Source organism: Ovis canadensis, chromosome 6 (genome assembly GCF_042477335.2).
Source record: "Ovis canadensis isolate MfBH-ARS-UI-01 breed Bighorn chromosome 6, ARS-UI_OviCan_v2, whole genome shotgun sequence".
NCBI classification, from domain to species: domain Eukaryota; kingdom Metazoa; phylum Chordata; class Mammalia; order Artiodactyla; family Bovidae; genus Ovis; species Ovis canadensis.
The window spans coordinates 131,074,588-131,087,591 of record NC_091250.1 but is presented as its reverse complement, the minus strand read 5'-3'; the positions used below and the strand labels follow the sequence as shown (position 1 = coordinate 131,087,591).

Here is a 13,004-nt window from a genome sequence, read left to right as displayed (position 1 = left end):
GATGAGTTAAAATAGGCCACACTCGATTTCATGTAACGAATTGAAAACAAAAACCCCCTGTAAAACATTCACAGGTTACAGGCTGGTGGGAAAACACATCACAAGGTTTCATGGTGGCCACCGGGGCAGAGGCAGGGCGACGGGCGACTGTGCTTCGGTTTGTGGATTTCCTGAAGGTTCTCCTCTAGGCAAGTTAGACGCAGAAAAAACAGAGACTGGAGAGAGGGAGGCCTGGTCCGGGCTGTGTGTGCATGCGTGTGTGTGTGCTCACGTGCGTGTGTGCATGCGTGCGTGCGTGTGTACACGTGTGTGTGCGTGTGTGTGTGCACATGCGTGCTTATGTGCACATTCATGCATGTGTGTGCGCGTGTTTGCATGTGTGTGTGCGTGTGTGCACGTGTGTGTGCTCACGTGCGTGTGTGCGCACGTGTGTGTGTGTACACGTGTGTGCGTGCATGTGTGCACATGCGTGCATGCGTGTGCTCACGTGCGTGCGTGTACACGTGTGTGCATGCGTGTGCACATGCGTGCATGTGTGTGCGTGCGTGTGTTTGCATGTGTGTGTGCACGTGCATGCGCTGGGCTAGGGGGGTGTGAGAGCAAGAGTTTCCAGCGCCGCAGGCGGCAGGGCCCTGGTGGCTGCAGGAACCCCAGGGAGAAGGTGGGCAGGACTTACCTCCCACCCATACACCAGCTCCTTTGGGACACAGCAGATGTCGGGATGCCTCACAGCCCAGCTGTCACCAGCAGAGGTGACCCCCAAGGCAGCCCCTGAGAGGGGGAGGGTGGGAAGGATGGAGAGCAGGGATGCTCTGCCAGACCTCAACTGACCCAGCAGCACACAGTAGGTCTGCAAACACCACCACAAAGGTTGTTCAGCCTGCTAAGCAGGTCTCGCCGTGGGAGCCGTGTGCCAGGAAACAGGCTGGAGGTAAAGACGGTTGAGGGTGGACACAGGCCTGGTGCCTCCAGAACCTCTGTCCTCCCTGACCCTGGGCCCCTGCAGAGCTCCTGAGTCAGCCAGCTGGTTCACAGCAACCCCCTCCACCACCCCCCCGGAACCAGGTCCTGTCCCTTTAAGAGGGCGAGGTGGGTGGTGGGGATGGGGGGGAGGCGGGGCAGGGCGGGCTGCCTGGGCCGCCTCCCCACACACAGATGAGTCATCCCATGAATCAGTGGGAAAGGAGAGACGCGGTTCCCACCGCCGTGCTCCACATGAAAACCGCGGGCCCCACGGCTGGGAGGCGGACTCTGTTTATTTGGGGGGTTTTTGACAACCCCCACCCCGGCCTCACCCTGTCCTGGAGCCAGAGTTCTGAAGTCAACAGTGAGTCTTGACCAGATTCAGCTGTTAGCACTTTGTGCGTGTGTGTTTGTGTTAGCCCTAGCCCGCGGGCCTTGGAAGTCCTAGTCAGGAAGACCTTGAAAACAGCGCAAAGCAGTCAAGGCCAGGTGTCCAGTGGCACCTCCCGGGGATGGGAAAAGTGTGCCCAGCGCCCGCCTCCTGCATTTCTGTGTGGCAGCGCTTCCAGGAGGGCTGACAGTGGCGGACCCTGAAAGAGGCTCTACTGTGTGTGCTGACTCTGGGTGCTCACGACGGCCCGGGGAACGGGTGGGGAAGTCCCGGCCCAGGAAGGCAGAGGGACTGGCCCAGACACCCCACCCAGGGCCACGCGTATTGTCGCACAGGTTGTGAACTGTACAACCCTGGCCGTTGTTAACAGAGATCACAGCGTGGCAGCTGCCCTTGGAACTGTGCAGTGCGCAACCTGCCTAACTGTACACCTCACCTGTCTAGCACACAGCGGGCAGAGCCAGGACTGAGACTCAGGGTTTTTCCCTCTAACTCGGAGGTCACTGCCCATTCTTCTATTGCCTCCTGCAATCAGAAGACTCCCCTGCTGCCCCCGTCCTCACCCAGCAGTCAGCTAAGAACTGAGGATGGAGGGACCATCAGCAAGTACCCACAAGGTCCCAGGCTGGGCCCATCCATCCACAACGCTGACAGCCTGCAGGCCGGAGGGCAACCTCTCGCCCGGGCTTGGGGGCCGGGGCTTCCCCTTTAGTCCCACAGCCTCGCTAGTGCCGTACCCGCCTCCCGGTGGCCTCGGCTGTGGTTCCCCAAGCACGCACGTTCTGCAGTGGCCCCCCCAGCCTTTGTAGTCAGTCCTCCTGCAGACCCCCAGGCCGAGACCCACACACTGCCCCTGGGGAGGCCGCCCTGCCTGACTCAGTGGGCTCAGGGACCAAGCTGTCTCATCTGGGGCCCAAGGCCCTGTGTGACCCCCTCCCAGACCTGTCCTTCGAGAAAGTCCCCATGGCCTGGGCACCCCGACCCACAGAAGTGAGCAGAGAGCCTCAGAGAACGGGGGGCCTGAGAGTGGGTGCACCGTCCCAGGGGCTCCTCCGCAGCCTCTTGTCCACACCCCCAGGCCCCACCCACCACCCACAAGGGGCCGCTCTGCAGCCCCAGGGGCTGCCTTCCGGATCTAATTAGTTCCCAGGATGGCTCTCTGCCTGTGTTTTTCTTTTTCTTGAAAACATGCCTGTCCCGGAGTGAACTGTCTCCCCGCAGCCAAAGACGGTGACTTCAGATCCCGCTGCGGCTCCAGGGGTGGGGTAGGAGGGAGGGGGGACCCCTGCTGTCTGTGACCCCCAGGCTCCCATCCCTGGAACACAGGGCTGAGGGCTGCAGCCAGACCTCCACTCCACAGGCCACACCAGCCCAGGCTCTGGGCATTTAGGCTTCAGGGAATTTTCACAGCTGTTCTGCAGGGCAGGGATCATCACGATTGTACAGGCGAGGAAAAAGGCTCAGAGAGGTCAGGGCACCCAGCAAGGCTGGCAGCCAGGTCCCCCGACCCCTGACACGTCTCTTTCTCCTCGTTGGTCCTTGTCCAGGGTGGCGGGCTGTCCTGCTCCCAGGAGAGCCTGGCATGGCCGGTCCTCAGCTTGGGGCCAGCCCAGCTCTTCCGGCTGTGAACCCCACTGCGGCTGCAGCCAATGCCACGGGGCAGAGGGCTCTTCCACCAGCCTGTTTGCGCTTTATGAAGGGGCCCCACAGGCCAGGCAGGACTCCAGGCCACCCGGAAGCTAAGGTGGGGTCAACCCCTGGTCTTCCTCTTACAGGAAGCCCTCCCTGCCCTACTGGCCCATCAGTTGACTCCTCTGGCCCGTCAGTTGACTCAGCTGTGACATGGGGGCTAAACGAGGCCAATGGAACCCCCGTGGGCAAGGCCTGGCATGTGGCAGCCTTTCTGCCAGCGCTGCCTTCTGGCTCCTTCCCATCCTCAATGGCCCTGCCTCCCTCTCATAAACTCCATGCACATCAGAAACGTCCACTTGGCAATGTTTAGGTTTCTTTCCACCAAGGCCTGTTAACCCTTACACGGGGGTAAATTATCTCATCGACTGTCAGTGATCCAGGGAGGAGGGTCTGTTGGCCCCCCTTCACAGATGGGGAAGCTGAGGTGTGGAGAGCCTAGACTTGCAGGGCCTCACCTCGGGAAGTGGTGGAACTCGAACAGAACTGGGTCTCAGTCCTGGCTCTGCTAGAGGGCTAAAGCATACAGTCGGGCAGGTTGTGTGGGGCACAACCCCAGGGGCCCCCTGCTCCCCTCTGCAGCAGACCTGGTGTTCTGTTTGGGAGACACACACCCACATGTCCTGGCCATGTCTGTGCTACTCTAGGACGAGGAGTCTGTGCTTTCTTTCTTTCTCCAACTATTCAACACCTTTATCAAAGCTGGGAGGCCACTTCCTCAAGGGGCTGGAGGCCTGCCCGGTGGCCAAGACCAGTCTCAGGGCAGAGCTGTCTCTTCCCACCTGCTGACCTCGGGCAGGCCACTGCACCTTGCTGGGGTCTTTTCTTATAAGAGCCATGACAAACACACCCAGACACGACGGGCGTTCAGCCTGCAGCACAAGGCCTCGCCTTTGACCCTGGTAAAGCCTGCTGGCTTCTCTGCATCAGAGCAGCCCAGGAGGAGGTGGCTTTCAGTGCCTCTGGCGGGACTCAGCCAGTGGCCCACCACTCCACACCCGGTTTGTACAAACCCCAGGCCTGCAAGGAGGCCACGTGACTCTGCTTGTCCTCATTTCTCCCAGGCTTTCGGCAGCCGAGGGGCAAGTGTCGGGCCAGGTGGACGCCGTCAGTGGGTTGAGCCTGGCTCACTTGGGCTCCGGCTCCCCTGGCACAATGCTCGCGGCATGACGGACTCGGGACAGTTTATCCCCCAAGTGGCTGGGTGGTCTCCACTGGGTCCGCTTGGGATGTGGACTTGAAGACAAGCTCAGACCTGGATTTGGATGGAGTGGGGGTGGGGCTCCACGGGCCCCACAGGTCATGGAGGGGGCTCCCACAGTCAGGAGGGGCGATGAGCCTGCGGCCCTGCCCCAAACCTCAGCCACCCCCCTCAATGATGCAAACACAGCAACACAGCAGCACCAACCCAGGGACAGGGCCGCTTACCAGCCAGGCTCCTGCCGCGGAAGCCCATCTCCCACTGGATACCCTCCACACCAGAACCCACGCCAGAACCTAAGAGCTCTCCAAACCTGCTCTTTCAGGACAGGCCCAACCACCCACCTGCCCTGCACCCTGCCCCCTCAGTCATGAGACCCCAGAGCCTCTGGGGCCTGTCCCCCTCGGCTGCCAGCCGAGCTCAGACCCACTCAGGCACCAGACTCCTGTGAGCTGGGCCCCATGCCCTGCTCTGCACACCTGTTACCCAGAAGCTTCAGGGGTCTCTCACTTCCTGAAGATGGCTCACCCTCACTGCTCCTCCCGCCTATGCTTAGCATTTCCTGCTATCCTCCTCTGCACAGGCTCTGCCTGCATCGGCCATCTCCACGGCTGTTTAGATGCCACCTCCTCCAGGAAGCTCTCTCTGATTGCTCCCTCTCCTCATCCCAAAGATGTGTTCTCCCTCCCCTTCACGGCACAGATGATCAGGGATTTCACAGGGACTCGGCTGGTGGTGGTGGTGGTGGCAGTGGACAGGAAGCAGAGCCCAGGATATACTGAGCCGGTGGGCTGCATGGGAAGTCCTGCTTGGTCCCCAAAGGCAAGTGGGGGTCCCGTGTGGAGGTGCACTGGAAGGGGACAGGCCTGGGGAAGGCAGGACCGGATGGGGTGCTGTGGGATCCCAGCGCACCTCCAGATCAGCTTTAGGGAGTGTGAGGTGGCGGGGTGAGGGTGCCGTCCAGGCCAAGCCCTGGCCGGGAAAGGATGGCAGCACAGCAGTCCAGGCCCTAAGCTCCTCTTGGCCGGATCCCTGGCTCCTCACGGGTCCTCAGGAGCCACCAGAGGCTGCAACTCAGCCCCTGGTCCGGGGCGGGGGGGGCGGGGAGGGGAGAGGTGGGGGCCCTGGTGAGTCCTGAGTGCAAGGCCCGGGAAGCTGCTAAGAGGATTAAGCACCGAAAGTCAACAAAGCTCTTAAATAAACAGAGCCCAGAGTCTCCACTGGCACCTGCTCTGGGGCTGAACAATAAAAACTGGTGATTAAATGCCACGTTGTGAATTGCCCTCCAGGATTCTTGCTGGGAAAATCCCAGGGACAGGGTCGGACGACTGACCTCTCAGCGACTGAGAACGAATGAACTGCCCTGGGGCTCGAAATTCTGAATTGCAGACGCGCAGGCCTCCTGGTCTGCAGCTGTGGGCAGAGGCTGTGAAAAGAGACCCCTCTGCTCCATGCAGACACAGCTTTCTGGCCTTTACTTTCCCCTTGATGGATACTCTTCCCCGACACGTAGCATCTGCCTTGCACAGACATGGGAAGGCGCAAAAGCTCCCTGGGTAGGTAGTGAGCCCACCATCACTGGGAGTATGCAAGGAGAGACACCCACCATGTGGGCCGGCCTTTCATTCCAACGGCACCAACTGAGCTCAGCTGCTGGACCAGGCCTGCAGAGAACCAACAGACCAGACGTCCGCCCTGTGAGGCTCAGAGCCTGGTGAAGTTGAAAATAAGACATTGAGTCAGAGAAGAAATGAGAGGTGGTTCAGAGGAGTCCCCATGGTGGGCCCATGAGGCTGATGCAAGGGACCACCCAGGCAGTCAGGGAGGGCAGCTCATCTAGGCTAAGGCAAGTTGAGGACTCGGTCCTACGAAGGTGAAGGAATGGGAATTGGGTGCAGCAGACACTGTACTTGCAACGACCCCGAGGCGGAAAGGAGACCAGTGTGGCTGCAGCAGGGGAGGAGAGGGTGTTGGAGGGGTGGGCAGGGCCAGACGGCACAGGGGGTTGAGGCTCAGGGTAGGTGCTGGGGAACGGCTGCAGGGGTCCCACCCGTGATGGGCAGCTCGGATTTATCACGGTCACCCTGGCCGCCGTGTGAAGAAGTGACCGAAGGGAGGATGAGGGAGGTGGAAAAGGTCCGCGGAGGCCAGCGTGGCTGGAGGGACCCTGGGGGGAACATCTCAAGGTCTAGCTGAGGACCCTCCTGTAGACAGGGAGTGAGGAACGAGGGGAAGTAAGGGGTCAAAGCGTGACGGAGCCTTCTGACCTAAACTCCCCAGGGGTGGTCCTGTCGGACCAGGACACAGGACTTCGGCTCAGGGAAGGAGGGGGCTGGAGACAGGACCCTGGGTGCATCCGAAGGCAAGTGAGGGTGGAGCCGGCAGGACTCACGTCCAGGGGAATATGTTGAAGATAGTAGCCCCTTACCTGCCGCTACACGTGGACATCACCCAGTGATTTCTGACCAGGCCCTGGGAAGGCCCGGGGTCGGGGAGCGAGTATCGCCACCAGGGATGCTCTATAGAGGTTGAGCCTATTGGCGCTGGAGACCCAGGCCTGATCCTGACCCCAGACCTTGGGGGCCCACCGCCCTGCCTGAAGAAGAGTGTCAGCCGGACCCGGGCCAGGCCTGCCTCTGTCATTTCCCAGCCGAGTGACCTCAGCCCCATCACTTGGCCCTTCCCTGCCTCCGTGAGCACATCTCGGGTGCATGAGTAAGGAACGGATTCGCCAAGTGAGACAGCGCCAGTCCACAGGGGCTGGACTCTGCCCCTGCTGCCTTGCGGGAAGCCGGGTGTCTGAGGTCCCTGTGCCCGGGCGCCGGGAGCAGGGGCGGGCCGCGAACCGTGGTGTGCAAGGCACCCATGGGAGGCTGGGCCCATCTGGCCCCGCCCACCGAGGCCACCGTGGCCGCAGACCCTCTGGGCGCCCCCTGCCCCAGGGGGCTCTGAAGACAGGGCTTGCGGTCTGCGCGCCCACCCGGTGCGGCTGGTCCCTCTGCCTCTGCCCGGCTCCCAGCTCCCTGCATCCTCCCCATCACCTGTCCAGAGAGCCCGGGTCACCTCCCACCGCTCAGCACTGGAGCTCTGCCTCTGGGGAGCCTCCCAGGCCTGGTCAGGTGATGGAAAGGGTGGTGGGAGGCATCAGAAGCGCGATCATGACACACAAAGTAACCGGCCGTTTGGCGACCGCTGGTTGGAGGCACGTGTCTGCGTGCCGTAGCTCATTACTCTCTGCACCAATTCACCGAAACTGAGCATTCGTCCCACTTGACAGATGAGGAAACTGAGGAGCAGGGTCTCGTGGGCAGCACCGCATTCGGAGGAGGGGCAGGGCCAGCCCCAGCTGCGGGCCTCCCACTCCGCCCCTGAGCCCTCTGCGGCTGCCTGTGGCCGCCACGCTACCGTTCTCTGCTCAGCCTCCAGTGTCTCCCTCCATCCGTTTCTCCAGGGCCCAGCCGGGCTCTGCCTCATTGCAGGGGCCTTGTTGCCAGCCCACGGCGAGCAGGACACGCAGAGCAGGGGCTTCGCAAGCTGGGACTCCATCGGCCAAGAAGAAAGGTTTCATGACGCCCCTGGTGGTCCAGGGACTAAGACTCTGTGCTCCCAATGCGGGGGGCCCAAGGTTCAACCCCTGGCCAGGGAGCTAGGTCCCACTTGCTACAACTAAGAGTTCACCAACCACAACTAAAGATCCCCTGGGCCTCAACTAAGCCCCGGCGCAGCCAGGTAAATGAACATTTTAAAAAAGAATACAACATTTAATAGTTATTAAAGAAAATAAAGGCTTCGAAATGCCTAGACCACCTCCAACCCACTCCAGCCCCTGGCGCCCTGGAGCCTGACTCTAAGAGCATCCACTACTTGGGAGAGTTGGCTTTGGGGAGCCCACCCTGAGCCCTCTGCCTATCTGACCTGCCAGCATGGCCTGAGATGGGCCTGCTGGCTCTGAGCCCCAAGGCAGAGGGTGAAGTGGGCACGCAGTAAATGATAACTTTTCCACCCCCGTGACATTGAGTGGCCCCACGCCCCCAGTCTCCCAGGCACAATCCAAGCACAAGCCTGAGCACATCACAATCACTTCTCTTAAAACCCTTCAAAGGCTGTCCCATATAATCATGGCTAATCCCACATAATGCTTCCCAAACCAGGCTCCCTGGAACCCCGGCGTGCCAGGGGGAGGCCCCGTGCGTTCTCCCGGGAAGGACCTCTTTGCTGGAGTTCTCTTGGGAAACCCTAGGTGTTTATCATTTTTTTTTTTTTTTACCGTGTTGCAGGGAGCTCTGAAAGACTCAAGCTGAATGTGACTCCCCACTGCAGGGCTGGAGTTTACTTTCTAGAACGTTTGGGCCCCAGGACACTTGTTTTCAGAATCCCAGACCCGATTTGGGAAGCCTGGTCTACAGGGTGAAATCTAAGGCACAGTGTTTATGGGACACGCATGGTCCTGTCCCTGACAAGCTGTCCAGCCTTGGGTGTCACACACATGCACACACGCACACACGTGCACACATACATGCACATGCGCACACACACGCACATGCACATGTGTGCACACATTCGCACACATGTGCACGCACACACACCCCTGCACACCAGCTGCTCTGGGCTGTGTGTTCTCCCTGACCTGGCTCACCACACACGCTAAGGTCTCCATGTGGCGATTCACACTGCCTTCTCTTCCCAGAAGAGCTGGCACTTCAGCCCTTCCAGGCTCCCTGGCTCCCAGGTGGCCTTGTGCCCCACGGTGGAGCCCGTCCTGGGGGTCAGCATCTCCCCAGCTGTGGGCTGAGGGCACACTCGGAGCCTGATTCCTCTCGGTTGCTGTGAACTCAGCACAGGGTGCTGTTCTCAGAGCGCCTAGGAACCAACGCGGGAGCCTGCCTTCCCAAGAGATGCCCCAGACAAACATGGGCACAGCAGGGTTTTCTAGCATTTTCTTTCACAGGGTCAGCCTGTGTGGCAAGAAGCCACCTGGAGCCAACCCCAGGTTAGGGGGTCTACTCTAAGGTTGGGCTTCTCCCGTGGCTCAACGGTAAAGAGCTGGTCTGCCAAGGCAAGAGACGAGAGATGTGGCTTCCATCCCTGGGTGGGGAAGACCCCCTAGAGGAGGGCATGGCAACCCACTCCAGAATTCTTGCCTGGAGAATCCCATGGACAGAGGAGCCTGGTGGGCTACAGTCCATGAGGTCACAAAGGCACGACTGAGCGACTTAGCACGCACGCATGCTCCAAGCTTTGATGGGACTGAGAGATTTCTTACCCCACGGCCTGTCCACACAGAGCCCCCTCACACAGTCCAGAGACGCCACACACTGGCTCACCATTCCTAAACGACCTTCCAGAGACGTATTTTAAATGCAGTACAAAAAAAAAAAAAAAGAAAAGAAAAAGAAAACACCCTATGTGGCTCAACTGCTGTCTGTCGTACGGATACCCAGACATCGCAGGCCAGGAAAGAGTGCTTTGCATCCAACTCCCAGGCAGGGCAGGGATGTGGGGACCAGGGGAAACGAGACACAAGGTGGGTACATTTTAATGAGGCTGGAGAAATGCTGCGCGGACCAGGCCCACTGGGGTGGTCAGAGCCCTTGGTCTCACCACCGGTGGGCTACTTCTGCCACCTTGGGGACAGCACTTTACCTTTCCCCGTCTTGGTTCCCCGACCTGAAAACCGGAAGCCTGGTTAGAGATCTCTAAAAGAAATCGTCACTTGTTCCCTGGGGAGCGTTCCGCCCTGGCTCTGGGCCCCGTTTCCCAGGAGACGCTTCTTCATCCCCACCCCCCCCCAACCCCGCCAGCGATGCTGGCGCTCCCTCCCCGGCCGAGCGCTTACCCGATGGGCAGGCGCCCTTCTGCAGCTGGCGCACGGGCGTCCCAGAGAGCTGCAGCGCGCGGCGGCTGGCCGCCTGCAGCGCGCACACGTTGGCGTAGGTGTGCCCGTCGGTGCCACACACAGCGTGCGCCCAGCGGCAGCGACACAGCCCGCGCACGCACTCCAAGCTCTCCCCGCACGGCGAGTCGACGGCGCGGCCGCACGGCTCGCCCTCGGTGGCGGCGCACACCAGGCAGCAGTTGCAGAGGTCCGGCACGTAGCCGCCAGGGCAACGGGGGCTCGGGCACCGCGACACGTCGCAGCGCGCGGGGCACGACGCGGCTGGGGGCTCCCGGGCCAACGCCAGGGCGGCCAGCGCGGCCAGCGCGGCCAGGAGCAGCGCCCGCGCCTGCATGGCGGACCGGCCGGCGGCGGGCTGCAGCGCGGGAGACCGGCCCGGGGAGGGGGCGCGCACCGAGGCCGCGGCTCCGGGCGCCGACGGAGGGAACGCGGCCACCTGCGCCGGCGGCTCGGGCTCAGGCGGGCGGGCGCCGGGACCGCAGGGACATGCCCGGGGCGCGGGGAACGCGGCGGCGAGGGACTGGAGAGGCGCCCCGTGCCGGCCGGGCCGACGGTCTGCGGGGCGGCCGGCCCTGCCGCGTTTTAAGGCGCCGGCCGCCCGCCCTCGCAGAAAGGGGGTGGCCCGGCCCCTCGCCAGCTCCGCCCCAGCCCAACCGCCGCCCCCCTCCACCCCCGCGCCGGCCTTCCGGGGCCTGGACCCACCCGCGGCCAAAAGCTGGGCCTGCCTGGTCTGGGGAACCGGGTGATAGTTATGCAGCGGCCCGCCCGGCGTGTCAGGGGCCTTGTAGGGGAGGAGCCACCGCGTGCAGGCCGCGGGCACCATCCCGGGCGGGAGTCTCTGACCCGCCCGGCCCGGTTCATGTCCCAGTTCCAGTGACCTCAGCTACTCCTCCGGGTCCCCCCCTTCAAAGAATGGGCAAGGCCAGACCGTTAGTCCCGGCCCCTCCTCCCCAGCCCGTCTCCTCTCCCTGCCCTGCGGCCCAGCGCCCCCACCCCCACCGCAGGCCTCCTGGGCCTGGGTGCCCTCAGGACTCACAGGCCTGGCCCCCGGCCCACCGGCGGTCGAGGTGGACATCGCCCCCCCTGGGGAGATGCTGGGGACAGACCTCCAGGAAGCACCTCCACCCCACCGACCCCGGCCCTTGGAGCTCGGAGGAGTTGCTTCCTCGGGCTCCGCACAAGGTCTGTCTGGTTCCGCCCGAGCTCTCGGTGCCCTGGAACCCTGGCGGGGTCACCTGACAGCCCTGTGCCTCAGTTTCCCCTCTGGGAAAGGGGAAGGCGTAGGGCTGTGCCGTATATGGGGCGTCCTCTGCTTTGGGGCATGGCACGCAGTCAGCCCACAGGGGGCGGATTATTCTGCACACGTTCTCAGAAAAGACGCTCCAGGCTGGGGGCCCTGCCCCGAGGGCCCAGAGCCTGGTGACCGGACTGCCTGCAGTGTGACGAGGGCTGTGGGCGGGTGTGGTCCAAGGAGACAGAGGACAGAACCCTCTTTGGAGGTGAGCTTCAAGAGGGTGTACGGTCTGGATGCTGTAGTGGGCCTGTGGGTTGGGAGCTAGTTCCCAACCTGGGTGAAGGCTCGGAAGCAAAGCCAGGTCAGAGGGGCGACCTGTCAGGCGGAGAAAGCCTTCGGCTGAAGACCCTGGAGCTGGGGGTCCGCACCTTCTTTGCAAGGCCCTGCGGCCGCCTGCTGAGGTCTAGAGAGCCCTGCTCAGAATGATGGCTTTACATGCATCAAACAAGCTGCACAGCATTACTGGGGGGGGGGGGGGGAGCCATGCTGTTATGAACACAGTTGTTAAAGTATGTGGTAAAGAACCCACCTGCCAACGCAGCAGACTCAAGAGATGCGGGTTTGATCCCTGCATCGGGGAGACCCCCTAGAGGAGGAAATGGCAACTCGCTCCAGTATTCTTGCCTGGAGAATCCCATGGGCAGAGGAGCCTGGTGGGTACAGGCCATGAGGTCACAAAGAGTCGGACACGACTGAGCGACTCAACAACAGTGGGGAAACTGAAGCCTTAAGTGAAAGGACCCATCCCTCGCTTTCCTTCTCCCATCTGAAACTGGGGTGCAGGCCCCTGGGGTCACCTTAGTTTTTGCCTGGAAAGGGCAGGCCCCCCGGTCGCAGAAGCTGCCGTGAGCATGGCTGTTTGGAGGCCCCAAGTGCTCTGTTGGTAAAGGGAATCGGGTTCCAGGTGTCCTGGCAGTGCCCAGGAGATGGAGGGAGCAGTGCCCCCTGCTGGTCAGACTCTGTCCTGCCTCCGGGTGCAAACCAGGACACCTTCAGGGCTTCCCTTTGGGCGGCAGGAATCCTTCACCACCACCCCTGCTCCCCGCATCTCAGTCTCCCCCAGAGCCCCGCCCCTCCTGAGGGTCAGTTCCGTTCAGCAGTCGCTCAGTCGTGTCCGACTCTTTGTGACCCCACGGACTGCAGCACACCAGGCTTCCCTGTCCATCACCAACTCCCGGAATTTAATCAAACTCATGTCCATCAAGTCGGTGATGCCATCCAACCATCTCGTCTTCTGTCGTCCCCTTCTCCTCCCGCCTTTAATCTTTCCCAGCATCAGGGTCTTTTCTAACGAGTCAGCTCTTAGAGGCCAAAGTATTGAAGCTTCTTCACCTTCAACATCAGTCCTTCCAATGAACACTCAGGACTGATCTCCTTTAGGATGGACTGGTTTGTCCTTGCAGTCCAAGGGACTCTCAAGAGTCTTCTCTAGCACCTCAGTTCAAAAGCATCAATTCTTCAGTGCTCAGCTTTCTTTACGGTCCAACTCTCACATCCATACATGACTACTGGAAACACCATAGCTTTGACTAGACAAATCTTTGCTGGCAAAGTAATGCCTCTGCTTTTT

The 13,004-nt window shown here is 61.5% G+C and overlaps 1 protein-coding gene across 1 annotated transcript in view; it reads right to left on the bottom strand.

Annotated features, from left to right (window-relative positions):
* HTRA3 (HtrA serine peptidase 3) overlaps positions 1-11,013 on the bottom strand; it is a 29,812-nt gene extending 18,799 nt beyond the window's left edge. Inside the window, exon 1 of the mRNA XM_069593271.1 lies at positions 10,081-11,013. Coding sequence (XP_069449372.1) covers positions 10,081-10,963 — 883 coding nt within the window. The 5' untranslated portion in view covers positions 10,964-11,013. The remainder of the gene's footprint in view (positions 1-10,080) is intronic.
* Between the last annotated feature and the right edge of the window lie 1,991 nt (positions 11,014-13,004).